Source organism: Rhipicephalus sanguineus, chromosome 9 (assembly GCF_013339695.2).
Source record: "Rhipicephalus sanguineus isolate Rsan-2018 chromosome 9, BIME_Rsan_1.4, whole genome shotgun sequence".
Classification (NCBI taxonomy): Eukaryota; Metazoa; Arthropoda; class Arachnida; order Ixodida; family Ixodidae; genus Rhipicephalus; species Rhipicephalus sanguineus.
Genome location: NC_051184.2, coordinates 5716462 through 5739256, shown reverse-complemented (window position 1 = coordinate 5739256; position 22795 = coordinate 5716462). Strand labels below are relative to the sequence as shown.

Here is a 22795-nt window from a genome sequence, read left to right as displayed (position 1 = left end):
AAACTGATAAAAATCATTTTTGTTGTTACATACACATGGTTTATTCGTAGTAAAATCAAGCAAAATCCTAAAAAAAAAGGTTTTTTCTGACGAGTGTGAACTCGTCAGAAAATCCTCTTCTGACAAACTGAAATCCAATGAATCAGATTCTGATTCGGCACTTGGGGAATAGTCCGCATCGGAAGAATCGCTGCTCGACTCACCGGCAGCAGAGCAACCGGCGCGCGCTTCCATAGCGTAAGCGAACTGCGTCAGTGAGCGCACGGAAGAAAACTCTATGGTTGTGCGCCCGTCCAGAAAGCAAAACGAGTGAAAAAGCTACAGTAATCCTTCGTCTTATCGCCAACAAGACGTAGTTAGTTTTTCCGAGACCCCAAAACAGGAAACGCAATCACGGCGGCGACGTTTCTGTAATTTAGCACCGCACGGAAACAGATCAAATCGCGCCCCGGGGAGCAATAAACGAGATAGTAACAAGCGGTCACCCTTTAAGAGATTAGAAACAAAACAGCTATCAGCTTTGCAGGCGCAAGAAGCGAAAACCACCCGAAGGACAAAACCGACACCAGCCAGACCGCGTGCGCGTGTTCAGATGCGCAACTGAAAGCCGCCGCGCCGCTTTGGAAAGCAGAAAAAAAAAAAAGACGGAGAGACATCGGTGCACTAAAAAATTTCACGTATTCCCGAAGCATGGCAGCACGTTCCAAGCAAGAGAAATGATCGAAGAAGGCGCCAGGCCTGCGCTGAAACCGCAGCACAGTCACAGCGAAAGCTGGAAGAGCGGCGTTTCTAGAGCCCGTTCTAAGCTGCCTTGGGGCTACTAATACAAGGTCACTAGAAAGGTACCCACTACGCCATAAATCCCAATTTTTGTGAACTTGGGAAGCACCTACTAAGTCATTATTCGTCATTCTGCGGGGAAGCGGGGCACCAGCTACACGTCTGTAAGGCATTATGTTCCCTTTGTTAACGCGACGACTGATGACGATGAAGAATTATGGCTCAGCCCTTTGTAATGGGTTGGAAGCTTTAAACGGCCCACCAGTTATGCAAGTTGCATTGGGTGACGCCCGATCGCTATTTCCCTCTCCCGTCATGCTGTATAACATACGTTGACGTGGGAGAGAGACGGGGGGGGGGGGCGAAGAACTTCACTGAGACCCCGAGGAAATGGATCATGCGCTTATGGGCTTAAGAATTCCTTGGCAACCAATACAAGTGCGCTTGCGAGGAACCCACTACGCTATAAATCATTGTAATTTTACTGAGACCCCGAGGAAATGGATCATGCGCTTATGGGCTTCCTTGGCAACCAATACAAGTGCGCTTGCGAGGAACCCACTACGCTATAAATCATTCTAATTTTTTAGAAGTAGGGCAGCAGGCACTGTGCCTTTTTTCGTCATTCTAGGGAGAGCCGTCGTACCTGCTAAATGCATGTAAGACATTATGCGCACTTTGCTGATGCTGTGCCTGATGACGACAAAGAATTATGGCAGAGCCCTTTGTAATGGGTTGGAAGCATTCAACAACCTACTCGTTGCGCAATTCGCATTGTGTGACGCCTGGTTACAGAATTCGCGTTGTGCGACACTCTTCTACCACGCTATATTGCATATGCTAATGTGGTTCCTTCCCGACATGAAGCCTGTATAGGAGCTTTTTGCAAAGCAGTTTCAAGCACCGGCATGGCTCAGAGGTTGAATACTGGGCTCCCACGCAGAGGGCCCAGGTTCGAACCTCGTTCCATCCCGGAATTTTTTTCTTGTTTCGTTTTATTTCTTATTTCGAGCGATAGTGGTTACGGACACCAGCGGCGGCGGACAACTACGACGCCAAAAACGGCCGTTGAAATGATCTCATAACAGCTTTCGCTGTAAAAGGCGCGTACTTAAACCAGCTGCACCGCGAACGCGCTCGGATGGGCAAGCGATAGCCGGCGCGCCGGTTTGGGAAGCAAAAAAAAAAAAATACAACGGAGAGACATCGGCGTATGAAAAAAAAATTGGGGGACGCTTAAGCTTCGCCTTTAAGAGTTGAACGCGATAGCAATATCCTGCCCCTAGTGCGCACTTCGAACACTACGAGTGTTTAACAGAATGCGCGCAATAAGGTGTGTGCCTTATGTAATGGGTAGCATGCTTTAAACCAGGAGCAATTATGCGCGAGAACCTTTTTCGAAGCTGCGATGCACCCACTACGTAGTCTTAAGGGAATACGCGCAGTAATGTGTGTGCCTTTTGTAATGGGTGGCTGTCTTTAAACCATCAAGTCGTTATGATATTGACGTGGGGTGACGCCCAGTGGCAATGTACGCTTGTACCACGCAATATTACTGCCATATTACATCTCGTACTGTGACACCTGTATACAGGACGCGTATTTTTGGGAAGCATGAAAGTTACTTTCGGTGCAGCTCCAAGCAGAGGCGTGGCAGTGTGGTAGAACACCTGCTTGCCACGCAAACGGCCTGGGTTCGATTCTCACTCCGACCCAACATTTTTATTATTTATTTTATTTGCAGCTTTTTCGATTTTTCGGTCACGGACAAGATGATGATTTTTCGCTCACAACCAACGGTGCCGACGCCGACGGCGGAATTTCTGCGATACGAGCTCTTTAACGCTATCGCGTTAAAATTCCATGTATTCCCGAACTCTGGCAGCACAGGCAAAGCAAGAGAAATGATCGAAAAAGGCGCGCATTTTAAAAATAAACGCTATGCCGTACATGTACGGCGAGAACCCTTTGATACCAGGAAGCTTCTGCCGTACATGTACGGCGAAAACCCTCAAGGGGTTAACATCCCCTATACTTTCCTTGGGATTATTGTCTGTTAGTTCTCATTATTATTGTGTCTAACAAAGAAAAACGAGCCCTTAAAAAGTCATCTTCTTTCCTTCAGCAGACACAGAAGGACAAGCACTAAACGTTTCTTCAAATGGTGTTATCAAATATACCTACCCATAGAGTTTCCAAGAAAACTGGATGGGATTCTAATCCTTGACTCAGTTGTCCAGTAGTGGCACTCGCACGTCGACATTCGTGTTCTCTGGTCTATTTCTTGGGTTAACATTGTGTTTCGTCGCACTGCCGAAGCGGATCTCGGAAGCCACGTAGAAAGACGCGAGTGGTCGAGGTCTGCTCCGCTAGGTGCCGCAACGATGCCAACTACTCACAAGAAAACACTGTTCTTCCAAAGAACCCACTCAAATTAATTTTTATTAACTATCGTGACAGTTAATTGACCCTTATCCTAGGTCAACTTATGCTCCGATATCACATGTGTCCAGTATAGCTCTTTACTGGAACACGTACCAAAGGTTTCGTGCCGCTTTTATTTTTTAAAGTACATTTTCTGAATACTATGGAAACCGCAAGTGCTTGGTAGAGACACAAGTGTCACTCGTTGGTCGTGCCACTAATAATACGTAAAGGGAAATATGGCGCCACCGTCTATGGAAATTTCCTAAGGGGTGCTGCCTCATGGAAATGAGGGTATATGTGTCTGCGAGGCTTGTGTTGGCTGGTGTTGAGAGATTCGGCCTTAAACGCGGATACGACTTGACAAACAAGGCTTCCTTGAAACAAGACCTCCATAACGGGGTCTCATTCACCACTATTAAAGTTTACAATAAAGGTACTCGCATGCAGGGCATGATCAAACGGCGGATAGATGAAACAGGCGACAAACTGTCGCAGAGTGAACGCTGACCTTGTAGTCTGTCTTCCAACTTATGCGGCTACATTTTACGTTTCGTAAAGCTGTACATCGAAGCAGTAGTTCACGATGTTAAATAAGACTTGTTTCTATGTAATGCTAAGAAACAACATAGCTTGTTACACTTTGCTTCGGAGCAGAATTAACCATCGTGCTTAGCTGTAAACTTCTGGCCAAACGCGCCTTCGAGGTGTCCGGGCTCCGAAGCACCGAAGCGCCAAAATTTCCACTGTGGGACAGCATAAGCATGCGCAGGGGAGGGGGGCGCAGTTTGCCCCATACATTGATTTAATAGGTAGGGGGGGCGCTGCGATAAACCTTCGCCCGCCTCCCCCCCCCCCCCTGAAGGGGAACCCTGCGAACGCCTATGGTGGCAAGTATTGCTGCCCCAGACGCTATCATGCGCTGCCCTGCAGTCCCTGTAGCAGCAATGGTAGTCAGCTGATAGCACCATAGAATGTTTGATCACCATTTAGGAGATCCAGTAGAAAGCTGCAGCGTCTCTAGTGAGTCGTGGCACATAGCACAACAAACTTCAACAAAGGCGCGCGTAAATTTTATGAAATTTCAACTAGTTCTGTTTGTTTATCACCAGCTGATGAGCTTTCGTAAAAGTCATACGAGCAGGACGAGAAACGTCACTAATGACGACGTTTCGACCAGGGGTTGTCATTGCTGAAACGTCGGCTTCAGCCTTATTCGATCCCTTTTCGACTATTTCTCATTCCTTCAAGCATCCGTCTTCCCCTGACCTTCTGTCATGTTTGAGTAAGGTTAGGGTAATTAATTTTGAAGCGGAGAAAAGTCCCGACTCGGCGACAGCATTACAACCTTAATCTGGTCAATACAAATATAGCAAGGTGTTTCTACGCGCGCTGCTATCTTGATTAACAATCGGCGTTACAGGTGACTCTCCCAGTGCCATTTTCCAAAATTCGCCCTTCCTATGTACGCAAAAACACCTGGCACGTATTTGCCACAGAAATTGGGCAAGCCCCACAGCTTGCCACTGGTCCACAAAAAATACGAAGGGAACACACGGGCGGCAGCACCAATTAAGGTTTATGAACAGACATAACCAATAGTTGTGAAAGACCTTAATGAACCGTCAGGGTTAACCTAGTGATAAATACCGGGGCCGCACGTTTCAGCTTCCATCTGTACGGAGTGCTTGGGTGACTGGATATCTTTCATATCTCATGAATTTGTTTTCACAGTGAGGCAGCTGTATATCTACAAGCGAAAATAAGCGACAACTCATTTTTGATACCGAGTATGAACGAGCTGCACGGACAATGTTTATTGGGTGAATTGCACTCTTTGGCTATTAACACATTTGTTTTTTATTGAACAGTCATTGAAACAATATGGCATAACTAGGCCTCTGGCGGTCAGTCGAGTGTATGGGTCTTTCGTGATCACTTGTCGATGCGCTGCACAATCCTGCTGTCTAGCTTTCCTGGAAACCCTGAAAAATAACAGCGCGAACAACGAAGGGAAAGAATAAGCGTAAGAGTTACTGAGAACCAACATGAAGAACACTTTCAACATACCAAGTCTTTCAACGTACCATCTTTATGAGGACATGAACAAACGAAGTATAGCGTTACTTGCCGCTTTCTATATTTTTTATTGCTGTTAAAACGAAACATTCTATGGAAAGTACACTGGAATTTCGGAGGGAATTTGTAAGCTCATCTAAGAAAACACCGTTTTCAGAGCTGGAATTAAAAAAAAAAACGCTAGTGAGGTAAAGTAGGACATAATATACCGTAGTCAAGATGAAATGTAAACTAGAAAATGAACCGTTTTTAAATTAACTCCATCAGTAAGCCATAACAGAAATTAGACGAGAAGTTAGAGGCCCCTAGGCGCATGTAATACACCAGTACTGACTTCGCTAAGGCCAAGGCACCAGAGTAAAATAGGACGGGTGAAGAGACAGCTTCTTGCCACTTCAAACAATGAGCATGCATAGGAAGCAATCGTGAACCACACACGCCCCTACTGCGCTCATCCTATCTTCTTCTATTCTAGTGTCCCGCCCTCGGTGCGGTTTTACTTCTCAGGTAACTGTTCGCTATACAGTGCTGAACATGTCGGATAGTGTTGTTTAATGTTGCTAACAGGTCTGGTGGAACAGAGGAAATATTATTACGTAAATCTCACACGACGGCCGTCACAGTGTGGCGTTGTGCGCGCGCGCAGACACACACACACACACACACACACACACACACACACACACACACACACACACACACACACACACACACACACACACACACACACACACACACACTTTGCGAGTAACGACGGTAAAGCTGGCACAAGCATTCCGTTAATAAGTTGAGGTGCGTATAAGAATGAATGCTCATGCGCGCACCCCGAATACAGAGCACTGTATTATTTCGAAATACTGAGTCCGAAACTATGTGATCGTCGTTTTCAAAAATGGGATCGAAACCAATCTTTCGCAATATTTGCCGACCCCAATGCTCAGGTTTTGTGTAATTTGGATACGTAATACCTATGTGACGAAGGCTCATGAAAGCAGCAACTCCCTGCAAAAATGAGCATGCTTCCCAGGCGGAGAGGAGAAACAGAAAATACGGGGACGATGTGATGGATTTTATGGCAACTTACCTCAAGAAGACATCGTTTTCTCGCCTCTCGTGCCTGTGGAGAGATTAATGAAACGAGTGGGTTTTTATACGCAAGACTAGAAGACAATTTATGTTGATAGGGTTACTGCATCTTACCAGATGTTCTGGTATCCTCCAACGGTAAGTGTTCACGATGCAATCCTTGCACTTCTTCGCGACTTCCTGAGGTATGCAAGCAGAGAACGGAGTGTGCCTCAGCTGTACTTTGTTACAGAGTAGAGAAGGCTACAGAATTATGTGCAGCCGTCAGCACACTTGATACGAACGCTCAGCAGCCTGGCTGCATCGGCTTGGATTGACGCCAGCGACGCGAAGTGTATCTCTGTATGTTTGCAGCGGCTGACGATAGCTGGAGCGCAGCTCAGTTTGACTGGTCGACTTGTATTTCGCTTATGTCTGACTGGCGGGGAGAGTGCGCTCTCTATTGATAGCTCCAGCTATCGCCAGTCGCCGCAAACATGCCGACCAACACTTCTCGGCGCTGGCGTCGGTACAAGCCGGTCCAGGCCAGGCTACGGAGTGTCCGTGTTAAGCGTGGTGACAGCCTGATGCCTTGGTGAGTGAATTATTTAGATGAAATAGGATGTATCCTAAACTATTGGGGTATATTTCCGACTCTCTCGCAACCAAGAGATAATTCGGTAATCAAAACATGACATGGTGTGAGGTGCTATAAAGAATAAATAATCTGTCAACATAGCGTACTTTAAAAAAAATGTGCTTAACTGACAAAAATGACAGAAAAAGAAACACAGAGAAAATGCCACTTTCCGCAGTTACCGCACTTAAGACGCGTCAACCAATCAAGTCGTTTGAAAAAATACTGAATACATAAACACGTACACAAGGACATGACTGGTTTTCATGCAGTGATGCCACACAACATAAGAATCAGAACAACAGAGACATGCTGAGTGTTATACAGAGATGCACTATCAATTTCATCAAGGTAAGTTGCTGAGCAGGTCGCTGTAATAATGATATGCTCCTTTATGGCTCATGCAACTTTTTAACTCTGAAAAGACGATCAACAAGGCGATACAGTGGCTGTCCTCAAAGCACATAATCTATGCTCAAACATCACCAACAATGTGCATTTCAGATGTCAATACAATAGGGATACGACGCAGCTGAGAAGTGCAACACGCACTATAAGTATGGTACGGGGTTTTCTGTTTTAATCTTTGCAAAAGCTTTTACACAAAAATATTTTTAAACAAAATGATTTTTTTCATCTCTTCATCTCAAGATGAAGGCTGATTTCTCAGCCTTCATCTTCAAATCAACTTCGGTGTGCCTTTTGTTGACATAGAACACCATGCTATATGTTGCAATAATGAACGCAGTACACATAGCGTACACTTAAAAAAAGTAGTACTTACTAACTTTGAGGTAGTAAGCGCTTGTCACGACATTTACTACCCATGTAGTAATTGCAGGTAGTAACTACCAAGTTGGTAACTTTACTACCATGATACCACTTACAGTTAGTACCTACAGGGAAGTTTACTACCCCGTCACGTGCGCAAGTAGTAACCTCTACAAACCATGACACGTTAAGTAGTAACGACAATATTTGCTGCCTCTCATATATTTCTAATGGAGAGAATGGTAGCCAAAAAAGGAAGGAAGAAAAGAGACTAGGCCGGGAAGTTAACCAAACACATGCCCATTTGGCAACCCTACGATGGGGGAAGATGAGAGAGAGAGAGGAGGGAAAGGAAAAAAAGGAAAGGTAGTAAACGTGTCAAGAGGGTAGTAAATGGTGCAGTTACTACATTTTTTTACTACCTTTTCTTTAAGTGTGTACTATGTTGACTTCACATAGACGACGCTTAATTCTAGAAAATATGCGGTACAAAGGTTGTGACGTGCTCACCGGTTCCTGTATCTTCTGTTGGCACTCTTCAAGCAGGCGGTACTTCAGGTTGTTCTGTGAAGGACAGCGGCATGAGTCAATGCAACTAAACGTGAACGTGATCATAAATTATTAACATACTACTAGTAACCAATACTTTTTCGAGCTATATAGGGAACCCAAGCTCAAGTTTGCGGCGCGACGACAGCGCCGCGTCAGCCGCGCTGCGGCTCTGTCGGACAACACTGAACCGTCGCGCGGCCGACTCAGCCCCTTTCACAGTAGCGGTAGCGCACGTGCGCTCGCGTTCTTCTCTCGGTGCGGGTAACTGTGGGGCCGTCAGCTCGGCACTTTGAACCGAGAGGCTTGCTGTGCGAAGCTGCGCATTTCCACGATGGCAGAAGCGACCCAGCGGAAGCGCAAGCGTGGTCCGAAGTATTGCGGTTCAGTGGCCAGCCACAACAGTGCAGACAAGGCACACGATTCACGTGTTAAACTGTATCGGCTCCCGGGCGTGTCGCACGAGAAATAAAGGCGGCAAGCGTGGATAGCTGACAGCGCTGTCTCGCCTTCTATTTTGGCTGTCTGAGTTCATCGCTTTCGTTCGTTCCGACTGCCTGAATCGGTAAGTAACGGGGCGCATGCACGCAGCGACTACAGTAATGATTACTCGCTGTCTTCTCGCATTGTTAAAGTCCAGTTACGGTTGTAGGTGAAGCAACTTTGTGTTTTGATTCCCCGTGCTCGTGAGACCTACCCGTCGTTGTTGAACGTTCACATTCGCGTTATACCGTTAGCGTTGCGCGGTTGGTTGAATTCAACTGAACTCCGCACATTGTCAGAAGTTCGGCGCCTGCATTTCACGCGTCGGGAAGGCTGCTTTATCACGCCGGAACGGACGTCTGCGCATTTTCAGCAAGCTTTGACATCGTTCTGCAGGTTTGCTTTGTTTTTGTCACTTTATTGGGGTGATATATATTTAAGCCGCTAAATATAACTGGCACTTCATACATGCTTTGCAATTGCAACCTTGAATTAACCACCTTCTGACTTTGTGCGATTTTCTAGCCGCGTTCACGCAACAGGTTTTATACGCCTGTCAAGTCGGTATCATAAAAAGAGACTGCAAGCATGACGCGAGAGCCGAAAAAACGAGCCGAGCAGTTCATCTTGCTTCACAGTGGTTGAAGCTCAGCTAGCTGCCTCGCGTCTTAATCGGCGGGTGATTCTCCAGCGGCACGGAGGACTTGACTCTAACCTTCTCAGGAAGCAGTGCCATGGCCGTATAATCTTTTTTTCGCACGCCGCAAACGTTTGTTCACGAAAGTACACGGCTGCTACTGTAAGCATGCCATATCAAAACAACAATCATATGATTCGTAGTCCACGCCGCAGAACATCGATAGCGTGTACGGCTTCATTTCGGAGTGCATGTGGACCATTATTCATCTTTAACGTGACAGAATGAGACTTACCTCGAGGTATACGTCCTACACGGTGTAATCGCGACTTGGGAAATGCATTTCGCTTTGAGTCGGGCGTGGTTGTCGTCGATCGTCTGCTCTTCACCGTTAACGTGATTGACGAGCTTTCCTCATTTTATCAAGTTCGCTTTGCGGAAGTGCAAGTCAAGCTTGAAGATCCTTTTGAAGCCGCACTGCACGCGGTACATTGTGAGACGCCGCAAGTGCACCGCGAGAGCTCTGCACGTGCACGGAAGCCAGCGGCAACGCGGTCGACGCGGTGGCGAGAAGGGAAAGCGCTCGCTGATCACGCCCCAGTTTCTCTTTTTCTGCCAGAGATGGCGCTGCCTGTCAAGAGCAGCAGCGCCGCTAAGCGTTGCTTGGGAAGCCTATATGGCTTGAAAGCGCTGCAATAGAAACTTCACAATTTCGGGCTTGTTGTAAGTGGTGAAGCTTCGAGAAAAAAGCGGAGACAGCCGATATCCTAACTGAATAACGGGAAAAATTGTGTTGGTTGTGCGATGTGATGTGCGAAGCGGGCGATGAGTGGTTATGAGTCACAGAATGGTTGCCAGGGGAAGGGAAGTCGTCTAAATGACGGCCAGGTATCAGGTGGTGTGACGAAATCAAGATATTCGCGGGCCTTTAGGAGGGATGTCAGCTGACGCGAGATTGGAGTAATCAGAGATTCCTGGGAAGAAGCCCTCGTTTTCTTCACGATCACCTTCTTCTACATTGTACAAGTTATACTGCTCCTCGTAAGAAATTTTTGCAAAATCTACAAGGTTTGAATAGATGGCCACTATCAATAGCAAAAAATTTTGGACCCATGGATAACAAAAAAATTTCAAAACATTCCTGCACTCCCATTAGTGCAATTTTTTGATGAATCGGAAATACCATAAAGATGCTAAATTCGATAAAAATATTGTTCGTGTTGTGATTATCAAGCGGTATTCTTGACTACATGTTTCTTGCATTTCCTTGTTTTTGTAGCGTTTGTTTGTGCAAAGTGGGGCACCATGCTGGCGAACCTTTATGTTATGTGTGGAGTTTTTTTTTTTCTGTGAATTTTTTTGTTTTGGCAACTCTTCTCTTAAGGGGACACATTTCTGTGTTGAAGAAATGGAACTAAGTCCGGGAGTTTTCGTCCATGTGCCTATTCGTATAGTGTTGTTTGTTCACTACTTTGCGACGACAACTATTGTGCATTAGAAGAGGAGTAGCCCGCGCCGCATGTTATCACCGACCTCTCCTTATATACATTTATTAAAAACCGTCGTATTGCAGTGGTCGCCTATAACCCGAATGATGACAACCAGGTTTACTTCAATTTTGCTTATAATACATACCAGGCTTTGAGAAAAAATGTAGCCCGAAACAAACTGACCATTCTTTTTTTTTCTTATACGATTGATATTTACTACATAAGATGAAGTCGAGTACGGTATGGCCGAAAACAATTAATTTGTTTTTCAAAGGCTACGTCACCCAAGGTAACAAACGTACAATAGCATAGCTACCGGGGGAACATATCACAATGCTGAAAAAGGGCGCGACTTAAGCAATTTGCAAATAAGAATAGCTCAAAGAGTTGAAACAAAATCACATGGCTGATGAAGATTTCATTATAACCGAATGAAGGTTCTTGAGCGTGTTTGTTGGTACATTGCACTGAACACGTTAAAAAGCGCGATTGAGGTGGGGTAAATTTGGACAAACACAAGGCATACGCGTTAGTCTTTCTTTTTTTTTTAGGTTGTCCCGTTTTGATTCTTCAGTTTTGATAGCTGACATTGTAATATTCGCATACAACACACAGATTAGTCAAGATGTGACAGATAAAATCAGCTCATTGCAATGACGACGTTGAGTGAATTACAACACGATGTCATTTGCCGATCTGAAAAACGAGTTTTAATTTGAACAATAAGCACATGCAGTCTTTTTTATATAAACGATGAATAGGACAGGTTGGTGCCATTATGATGGCATCGGCTACTCCTCGCTTAGCAGGCAAATATTTAGTAAAATTAATAATGGGAGCACAAAATGTTATGCAGTCAAACAGATGTGCAAATGCACTACAATCGAGCACCACATGGAAGTTCAAAGAGGTGAAATAAGTTCATGTGTACACATTCACAAGTAGTGGAGCACAAGTTCTAATGGTCTTCACCGTGAATAAAACATTCTTACCCCTGAGAGGCATTTACGGTAGAGCTGTTGCACCTGAAATCAGTCGTGTGAGAAAGGAAATACCTGCAGTTACACTCAAATACATAAAACGTTATTTGTCTTGGCGTAGTGATCTGAGGAAACTGCTTACGTCCAGCGAATGCACCTCGTTGGCTGCGTTGTTGTCGTTCATGTACTCGTCGGCACACTTTCTGCATCGTTCAATATCCTCCTAAAAAAAAACAAGAAAAACAGCAGCCAAAATGAAGGAAAAAATTGGAGGCGACCCTAATCGTTGACTTAGGTGTCTGGTAGCGGCACTAGCACGTCGGCGTTTGTGTGCCCTGGATCTCAGAGGCCACGTAGAAAGAATCGCATAGTTGCGATCTTCTCCGCCAGTCGCCGCAACGATCGCAGACGCTTACAAGAAAACCGTCTGCTCACTAATTATCCTGACCGTCAATTGGCTCTTAAGTAAACTTATGCGCTGATATCATATGTATCCAAAAAAACTCTTTAACTTTAGTAGAATCGTAGATTTCTACTTTTTAGAAGAATTTTTCTGAATATTCGGAAAACCGGAAGTAAATGCTCGACCAGAAGTGCTTGGAAGAGAAAGAAGAGCGTTACTCAATGCTCGTGCCACTTCAAATTATTATGGCGATTGCGGTCTTCGTGAGGTGAGCAGGTGCATCGGCACGCGGTGCTCGCAGTACTCCTGTCATGAAAGCACACGATTTTCACACACTCCGTATCAAATCTTACCGGTTGTCTGAATCTCCGCGGGCAAGCATCCTTGACTCTTTCTCTCGGTGGTTTCTGCGATTAAAGATAAACCAGCTAAAGTCAGGTAGTAAAGTGATCCTAATGACATCGGTACATAAAGAGATCGAAGCTTTCGTGTTGAATTCATTCAGATGGCGTTAGCCAATGCTCAGGAACTGGAGCAAGAACGAAGTGAAAGATGTGATGACTCGGACTGTCGGACCGAAATGTAAGCGCTAGCGGATTGGGCTAAGCAAGCAAGCATCGAGAGAGAGAGAGATGATAATGTTCAATATAATTCCCGGAGAGGTTAGTCTAGTTTATCGTCTGGCTTGCTACTCCAGGTGTCTGGTGATGACTATGATATATATATAATGATCACATATTCAGACAAATAATACGTAAGGTCACAAACACACATATATACACAAAAGAGTCATTCACAAGCTTTCATTAAGTGGGGTGTTCCTCAAGAACACCAACAGCGCTTTTGTGTTGCGCATCGCACAACCGCTGTCTTTCCACGAGCCGAGAAGGTGCCACAGCTCCGAGCTGAAGCCGCGTTGCAAATGAAGTGCTGCCTTCAGACTCTGTCGTTTTGCGTCGTAACGGGAGCAGTCACAGAGGACGTGCTTGAAGTCTTCCCGAGTATTACATGTGGTGCTCGTAGGCGAGTCCGAGTGCCTAATCTTGTGCTTGAAGTATTTCACATAGGCAACGTTGAGTCTCAGCCGGTTATTGGACGTTTCACATTGCCCGGTTAGTCCTTGTGGCATTTAAAAGCTAGACGTCGGGTCTATACTCTGCAGCGGTCAGTACTGGGTGAGCTCTATAAACAAACCTTTCACGTGCATCGTGACAAACTCTTTGGCACGATGCATGTGAAGACGGTCGAGTTCGACTGAGTCAACACGGCTTTTGACTCAACCCGACTTCGTCGAGTACAGGTAAACGACCAGTCACCTTCACGACGGCAGGAATGTCACATATGGCGCTTGAAGTTCAGTTATGACACCGATATCCTCAAGGTAAGCTTGCAGGGTAACCAGGGTCGTCCTTTTTTACTAGTTGTCGACTTAATGGTGTCAGTGATCAGTACTAGATTAGCCGAAGTGGCCCGAAAGCGATTGATGTTTGTCTCTATACTAGAGAGCTGTCGTAGTAATCACAATCATTTAAAAAATATTAATGAATAACGTGCTTGCCTGCCTCGTTTTGTATCTTTTGTCGAGCGCTACTGAATCGACGAATTGCCTTGCATATGTTCTCATCACACGTCGACAAGAACACAGGAACATTAACCATTAACTGACTTTCTTGCGCGGCCGCAGCCTCTCTTGCAAGAACCTGTGAAACGACTCACTTACGGGAGGGCAACCTTGTGGGCCTTTACAACACGGCATGAAAGATTACGATGTTGTTTTTTATTCGAAAAAAAAATTCCGCAGAAACACAGAACAGAGGATACACCCTGCTATCGCCCGCCACATTAGATTAGTCCGCGTGACACCTACATTTGCACGTCCCTTACGAGCGGCTGTGCATGAGAAGCCGGGAAGATGTGCCGCTTAACGTATTTCGCATAATGCCTGCCCAGGACGCCTTGAACTGCTTTCTAACAGCTTTCCACGATCAAGTGATAAGGTATGGCGCGTTAATCGGCGTAACAATCAACGTTGGAAGCTGCGATACCCGCCATCGACAGAACCCGGAAAGGTTGATGAGCGCGTTACTAATGCTCCCATCTTGTTCATCTCTGATTCGAGGCGTTGATTAGAACCGGGAAGTCACATCCCATGTTTATTCCTTTTTCTTGTTGTTAGCCTCGTGTTTAATGACAAAATGTGAGCGATGATTGCAAGCACGATAAGAGGTAATTGAGAACTCACCCTTGGCATACAGATGCTCCGCACCTGTGCCTCCTGCGGGCGAAAGCCGTACATTAAAGATATGTGAGATCAGAACATAGAACTATCGACAGGTGTCCGATGCATCATTAGCACGTACATAAAGAGCGAGGCCAAGCCTGAGCTTACAAAACTCTTATATTGTAACGTCAATGCCCAGCAATCAATCACGTTGATTGGGGACAAAACAATCGGTGATTAAGTGTTTCTTACGCTTACGTGTCAGCTTTCTTATGTAGCATTTAGTGCAGTGTGTCATACACGAAAGTTGAAAAACACAGGGAATGGAATGGCGATCTTCCGACACCAACACGAAAAAATAACGTCACTAGTGCAACGAGGACAGGTAAGCGGATCACAGTAGTTTACACACAAATGTTGTCTAAATAAATAGGAAATGTGGAACAAATAAGTAAACAGCGCAGAACTATATAGTGAAGAAAACACACGCCGCTTAAAGTTTAAGCGCAGAATAACCACGATGCTGCTAAAACGTATTAAAGTAAAAACGAGCGTTCCCAGAAATATTGAATGAGCATTCCATTTGATATCCCGTTTTTCTACTGACAATGGTCTTGTTTGTGGTGCATATACTTACTGAACTTTATGGAAACAGCTATAAGAAGAGGACGATGACCAAGCAAAGAAAAAAAATGTCATTGTCCCGTTCTTTAGGGCTCTTTGCTTCAATTTCAGTGAAGTTGCAGCCAGTCTGTATAGTCGTACACTTACGTATGCGTAGGATGCGTCTTCGTGCAGGTTGGACTTCTCAACGCAGGCTTCGCACTGTGCTTTCTCCACCTAAGAGCAACAAACAACGCAAGTGTGAGAGTCGACATTGTCATCATCGCATTAAGGGTCCTCTCTCTCTTAGTTGATGCTTCTCCAAGGAAATGTTAGCGTTGAAAAAAAAATTACATCATGTTCCACTAAAGGGAACCACGTGGGAATGCGAAGCAGCGCATGGATCGACTTGAAGTTCCGTGATTGCTGAGAGAGTGTAAGGGGGAGAGGCCACAGTGTCTTACCCAGCCCCTTACACAGGCCCGAACGCGCTAGCGCGTGCCAGTGCGTTCTGACTAGGACACAACGCGTTGGTTCATCGCGCGTCTGCAGAATCTCGTTCCCCGACGCCATTACATGATTGCTGAGAGAGTGTAAGGGAGAGAGGCCACAGCGTCTTACCCAGCCACTTACACAGGCCCGAACGCGCTAGCACGTGCCAGCACACCTGGTTCCCGAGCGCACGGTCGCCAAGGGACGGACACAGCCCCGAGCAAAAGCTGCTTCGCATCTAAAAAAGTAAAGTGAAGAGGACTTACTTCCTGGTACTTGTAATACCAGTCACACGACTTTCGAAGGAGCTCTTTCCTTGAGGGCTGAAAGAGAAATTGCGAGGAAAACATATCAGAACCGTTAAAATTCCTTCATTCCTTCAGATTAGTCATGTCATCTAATGTTACTGTAGGGCCTCAGTGGGAGGGGTTCGGGAAGAGGGGATCAATGCAGTGAAACATCGGCCACTTTGCCCCGCCCCCCCCCCCTCGCCCCCGGAGAATCCTACGCACGCCTATGGTGCATATGGTTGGCCACCATTGTATGAGGCAACCGAATAAACTTGATGTATTCAAATGATTGAACCTAGAGTCAGGTTGCGTAAGCAAAGAGAGAGAGAGAGAGAGGAGAGTGATAATGGAAAGCCAGGAAGCCTAACGTGGCTGATCCCGGTTGGCTACCCTACACTGGGACAGGGCTGTAAAAAATGTAAAAAAAAGTTCGTGGCGTGCATCTTCGTCCTGCCATGTGGCGCTCATCATTTACTACATCACAAGTTCACATTTTGCAAACGGCGTGTCATAATGCGCAGAAGCGTTCTTCTGCGCATTAAATTACGGACCAGCTGTTATGGAAAAATGACAATTTTCTACGTATGACAGCCTTAATTTTGTCTCGTTTGCTTTTAATGGGTACTCGTACAGGTTAAATATATTATAGAGTGTTAAATATCATTTGCTTGAATTTAAACATTATAGTAAAAGAAAATACTTCATTTTCTTTCTACTAAACATTGACTAAAATCACGTTATGTACTTGCACCTTGTTCTTAGACAGGGACCGTTCTCTGTCATTTGTCCATGCCATTCGTAAAGTATTACGAGCCTACTGCATTCGCAGAAAGAACGCCATTAGTTAATTTAGTATGTGCGTGTCATTTGTAGCTCGAAAGTAGACGAGTTACGCCGAGCGCAAAATATTACTTGCTCGCAAGGTTTATTATTCTTGGCAGCCAAGATAGAACTGTATTCTACATATTGTTTTGTGTGTACGCAGTTATTTCCAACGAAAACAACAACAAAAATGCACGGGAACAAGTCAGAAACAACTCTCACCCGAGGCATGCACTTCTTCCTCATGTTCCACACCTGAATAATAGAAAAGAACCGAAGAACAATATTTAGCATGAAGTTGTTTTCCATGAACGCACTAATTCTTTGCTTTAGGTTTATAGTGAGGCACTCAAGCAACGTCCGTCCGTGACCGTCCATCCGACCGTCTATCTATCTATCTATCTATCTATCTATCTATCTATCTATCTATCTATCTATCTATCTATCTATCTATCTATCTATCTATCTATCTATCTATCTATCTATCTATCTATCTATCTATCTATCTATCTATCTATCTATCTATCTATCTATCTATCTGTCTGTCTGTCTGTCTGTCTGTCTATCTATCTATCTATCTATCTATCTATCTATCTATCTATCTATCTATCTATCTATCTATCTATCTATCTATCTATCTATCTATCTATCTATCTATCTATCTATCTATCTATCTATCTATCTATCTATCTATCTATCTATCTATCTATCTATCTATCTATCTATCTATCTATCTATCTATCTATCTATCTATCTATCTATCTATCTATCTTCTATCTATCTATCTGTCTGTCTGTCTGTCTGTCTGTCTGTCTGTCTGTCTGTCTGTCTGTCTGTCTGTCTGTCTGTCTGTCTGTCTGTCTGTCTGTCTGTCTGTCTGTCTGTCTAAACTAACTAACTAACTAACTAACTAACTAACTAACTAACTAACTAACTAACTAACTAACTAACTAACTAACTAACTAACTAACTAACAAGCATAAAAGCTATAAAGCCATCCAAAGCGAGCGCCGGTGGATGACTGCTACCAGGAGGCACAATAGCGCTAAAAGAGTGCACTCGAAACAACGTCAGTGGGTATCTTTAGACATGAATTTAGACATTTACTATCATACTTGCGTCTCTAATTAATATCTCAGAATCTGTATAATAAAAGCAAACTGATTAGCTAGATCATGATCCTTCGCAAAATAGCGTAACTCAAGGCGACTACAAACATTATAGCGCTTTTCTCACCATTATGTCTCGGCATTCTCTTTTAAAAGTTTGGTTCAGGTTATGTGAGACACCCTGCATAAGGCCGGATCATTAATATTTTTATTCTCGTATTTTTTTGTACAATACATCGAGCTACCTCTTTTGTTTTTGCTCTAGTAATCATCTTGCCTTTACAGTTATTGTTATGTAATCTTCTAATGTGTTTATGAAGTCATGTGCATGAATTAGGCCATTTCGTCCTGTATTAATTACGCATTCACTATGTATGATCATTTATTATTCTTATGCCCCCTTATCCAGTGCCTCTTACGAGGCCTGTAAGGACTTCTTAAATAAATAAATAAATAAATAAATAAATAAATAAATAAATACTCAATGTTCGGCTACAATACTTACATCTTCGTACTCGAACACGGCTGGCAATGTGTAGTTGTCCACGCACTCTTCGCACCGGTGGACTTCCTCCTGCGCCAGGGCAATAACAGAAGGCGAGGCGAGGCAAAGTTGTGCGTCAAACAACTCGCAACATTTTTTTTTGTATTTACTTGTTCGATGAACCTCCACTTGCATAGTCGCCTGATGCGGTCCTTCGGGTAGGCCTGCGAAAAAAAGCGGTTAAAGGTCTGCTCCTCATTTACTTGCCAAGTTCAAAACATTTTCTTTCATTTCGTTCTTGTTTTGTATTTCGTTTGTTTTATTACTACGTGAAAGTAACTATCACGAAAACATGAGGGCAGCGTGAAAGGCCAACCATTCACACGTGTTGTGGAAAATTTCCTTGGCCTTTCTTTTTGTCTTAAGGCCTGAACACACGTACGCGTTGCAGCGTGTCAGCGCGTGACCTTTCGACGCGGCGCCGCGCCCTCTCCCTATAGGGAGAGAGGGCACGCGGCTACGCGAAGCTGCGCGCCCTCTCTCTCTAGGGAGAGGGCGCGGCGCCGCGTCAAAAAGCGTACGTGTGTTCAGGCCTTTACTGTAGTGTTGGGCTGCCACGCAAGTCCACACATATTGAAATTGAAGCGCTCACGTGGAGATATCGGGCGTCAGAGCCCTTATCGGAACGCGTAATATTCTGACTGCGTATCGTGCAAGCTCGTATACAATTGCCAACTGAGATACGACAATCGGATGCAGCACGGTCTTGGCCTTTGCGTAATCCGTCGTTATGCAAACCTCTCGCGTCTCTATCTTTGAAGAGGCTTGCTGATAAGCATAGAGTGCGGAACGCTTTCACTAGCGTGGTCGAAGCAAGTTGGAAGAGAAAACTAAAGCAAGGAACATGCCGATAGGATAGTAGTAGGAAGGAGACATCTCATGTGCTGACTCTAGTATTACTACGGGAATGGTATCGAAAATCTCTGGGCAGGAAACATCGCTGGAGTTCAAGTTTAGACAAGTAGACTTGCCGTCGTGCGGGTAGCAACCCAAAATACTCAAAGAACACCATTATTTGCATTTTCACATTGATCAACAGAATAAGTGCACAAACTTCCCGCTTTCATTTTAAATTAATATTGTCGAAAGGAAATAAGATTAGGCGTTCAGCAGGTACTCACCCTGGGCATACATTCGGTTTCCAATTTTTTGTACTGAAATAAAAATAAATAGTACAGGCGCTTGTAGTCACATCCGAAGAACGTGTGTCCGTAGTGCTTTTTATGTCTCGCACAACGCTCAGCACTGCTCAGCATTGCTGAGCACTACTAACCTCAGCGAATGTGGCGTTCCCGGCGATGCCCGACTCGTTGACGCACCTCTCGCACTCGGTCAAGTTCTCCCGCTGCGATAAGCAAAGGCTCACGAGGACACATTCCAGTACACTATCGCGATATATGGTTACTTACTGCACCGAAACATATCGTGATATTGCACGAATGCTTGTGTGTCATCTTGTTACCGTGATTGTTCTCGGATATGCAGTACAACCTCGTTATAGCGAACACTCATATAGCGAATTATCGGTTATAGAGAACTATATAAGAACTTTGGTTGGTCACGCCAGTGACAATTTTTTTTTATAACGAAACCGATAACGCGATATCTCTCGCAATATTGGCTGCAACGAAAAGAATATTTCGTTTGCGTGAGGCTCATAACTGGAAGGAGAAAAAAAAAAGCAAAATGAGACCCCTCTAATGCATGAGCACTGTGGAAAACGTCATTCTACGCAGGGCTGTGGAAAGCCACCAGAAGAAGGTCAAATCCTTCTTCAAATAAATGTGAACTTAGGGCTGTTTTGTCAAACGAACTTTCTTTTGTTGTAATTTCACCTTCTCATGTTCCGCTCTATTTAGTTTGATATGCCAAAGGGTAAGTATTATTCTGTTTATAGTGGATTTGAAACCTAGAATAGTGTGTTTGTGTACCTAGGATTTTAGCGCGAGCCACATTACCGATTATTAGCGCCGTATTTATATCTGCTGTTACAGCGAATATCGGATATAGTGAACGAACTTATGGTGGATGCTACTTTGCTATAACGAGGTTCGATGTACCACAAAAGCTGTATAACTGAAATTTCGTAAAAGTAGCTCGAAAATGTAAGAAATCGCACAATATTATGTAAAACCAATTGGCGATTGATGTGTTAGGTCAAATGACATTTCGCCTAAGTAACGACGAGTTTTAATGAAATAATAATAATCCCCTTAATCTTTTATTTATATGCGTCACGCATGATATTGTAGCTACTTTTAAAGGCGAAAGGCACTTTTTCATTGCTTAATATTAAGCAATTACTCACAATGGTGCAGATGATGTGTTTGAAAATTTGAACCCCGCACCGTTGCATTTGTCCGCGCATTCGTCCGATGGGCTTGATGCGGACGCTGTGACATCGCGTCAAGAAGGCTTAATTTAGAGTAAAGCCAGGCTAAAACGCATCTCTCTATGATAGGGTCATCAGACCATCTTTTAAAACTGTCGCTATGTACATTGCCTGATAGAATGATCCTACAGCACAGTGTTTTCTTCCGTGGACTGACCATCATCTGTTAAATATGTACTGTTTAACGCACCATCATATCGCTTTACGTATAAGTTAGCAGCTATTCAGGCAGATGCAATCGATTGGAACTCAAAGCGTAGTCTGAAGGAAAGGTTACGATTAGGAGTTAGGAGTAATAGGAAGTGGCTAGACGTTGGATGAGCGTACGTTTTTTTCGAGTCGGATGCGGCACTCCAGAAGCAGCAGTGTCGTCGGTGATTGCTGAAACAGAGGCACCATCAGATAAATTAGCCACGCTGGATATCTCCATTTACGGTTTCCTTATCCTATATGTCAAATAGGCGAGAGAAAGACAGAAACAAAGGAGGAAAAAATAAAAAAGAAATACAGACGCTTGGTAGAAGTCAATTTACTTTATAAAGTGTACCCAGTTTGAGGTCAATTCAAGTGGACACCGACCACGAAAGTTCACAAAAAATTAGTGCAGCTTACGCTAAGTCGCACAAGGCTGGGTAACAACAGAGCTGGTGGGAACCTGGCTGGTCCTGGCTTGGCTATTTCACCCTCTCACCTGTCTCTTTCCCACCCCTTGCTGTACTATATTATACATGGCTATGCTTGTTCTATTTTCTATCTTTTTTTGGTCTGTTTCTCTCTATCTATTTCTCTCTGCTTTATTTATTTCCCCGTCTTTCTTTTTCACCCTTTCTTTCTATCTAGTTATGTCTTTCTTTTTGTTCTGTCTCTTTTTCTCTTTCTCTGTACTAGTTCACCCCTCCTCCTTTCCCTCCTCCTCACCCTAACATTCCTTTCCCACCCCCTTGCTACCCTTGCTATACTATACTATACAAGGCTGTGTTATGCCATGATAGCTTCCGTGGATAGCCGAGTGGTTACTGCGCTCACCTTTGGATCGTGGGGACGTGGGTTCAAGTATTGCCTATATAAAAAAAAAAGTCCCCCAAAATTTCTCTCTTTCTCTCTCTCTCTTTTATCTCTTTCTATCTGTCTCTCTGTAATCGTTCTCTCGCCATCAGAGTTATTGCATCCTGCGCCGGACAAATCGGTGCGCGTGCTCTGTGAGCGAAGCAGATAAGGAAGAAGAGGAAGGCGACGAAGAAAAGGACGAAAAGAGCACGTGCCATGATAATTTCCTATCCACGACACAAGGGAAACCTCAATCGTAACAGCTCTACTGTGAACCAAGACGTTGTGGCTCCCGCAAGGGAGCCTTGTTCACAATGAAAAATGAATGCGCAAACAGTCCGATTATACTTTAAGATACGACGTAAGCAACGAGCGTGCACGTGTGGGAAGTTGCCGTGGTTACACGGAGATTCGAGATATAGCCGAGAAGTGCAGTTCTTTTCTCTTTCCGTTATCTAGGCCTTATCCCTGTCTATCTCGTGGCGAGTTGTTTCTGCGTGTTCGGTCAGCGCGTTCGATGAAATCTTCTTTCTTACGTCATACTTGTGCTGCTTGAGTCTTTGCTGAAAGTTAGCAGTTAGTAAAATATTGTTAGTAGGCCAACATGGTGGTGCGCTGGGCCAGTTGGTGCGTCGTATTGTAAATGTATCGGGGAGCAAAACAGCGGGAACGGAAAGGAATTGACTGGACAGACGCTCAAGTTACGACTGATGTTTGTTGGATAAAGTTTTTCACAAGAGCACGGAATCGCGCACGTGCAGCCAAACTTATCACAAGGTGTTACCACGCTGGACCAGCATGGCTAACAATAAAACTTAATTATCATAACTGATTACTGACCGCCATTTTATCTGTTCAGAAAGACATTTTTTTTTTTTTATCTGTCAGCGCTACCGAGGGAACACCGATGCGCGTGTTTGAGTACGCCCCATTCTGCCCAGCTTCAGTAATCTCCCTGGCCGGTCTCTGTTTAGACT

The 22795-nt window shown here is 44.5% G+C and overlaps 2 protein-coding genes across 3 annotated transcripts in view; one reads left to right on the top strand and one right to left on the bottom strand.

Annotated features, from left to right (window-relative positions):
• The window catches only part of LOC119404492 (flavin-containing monooxygenase 5), a 161022-nt gene that overhangs the window by 13844 nt on the left and 124383 nt on the right, over positions 1 to 22795 (top strand). The gene's annotated exons all lie outside the window — the stretch shown is intronic.
• LOC119404489 (uncharacterized) overlaps positions 4982 to 22795 on the bottom strand; it is a 93744-nt gene continuing 75930 nt past the window's right edge. The window contains exons 8-23 of the mRNA XM_037670999.2: positions 21099 to 21152; positions 19653 to 19724; positions 19501 to 19533; positions 18490 to 18543; positions 18341 to 18409; positions 16949 to 16981; positions 15881 to 15937; positions 15291 to 15359; positions 14541 to 14573; positions 12652 to 12705; positions 12038 to 12118; positions 11908 to 11940; positions 8267 to 8320; positions 6484 to 6549; positions 6368 to 6400; positions 4982 to 5189 (exon numbers count right to left, since the gene is read on the bottom strand). Coding sequence (XP_037526927.1) covers positions 5172 to 5189; positions 6368 to 6400; positions 6484 to 6549; positions 8267 to 8320; positions 11908 to 11940; positions 12038 to 12118; positions 12652 to 12705; positions 14541 to 14573; positions 15291 to 15359; positions 15881 to 15937; positions 16949 to 16981; positions 18341 to 18409; positions 18490 to 18543; positions 19501 to 19533; positions 19653 to 19724; positions 21099 to 21152 — 813 coding nt within the window. The 3' untranslated portion in view covers positions 4982 to 5171. The remainder of the gene's footprint in view (positions 5190 to 6367; positions 6401 to 6483; positions 6550 to 8266; positions 8321 to 11907; positions 11941 to 12037; positions 12119 to 12651; positions 12706 to 14540; positions 14574 to 15290; positions 15360 to 15880; positions 15938 to 16948; positions 16982 to 18340; positions 18410 to 18489; positions 18544 to 19500; positions 19534 to 19652; positions 19725 to 21098; positions 21153 to 22795) is intronic.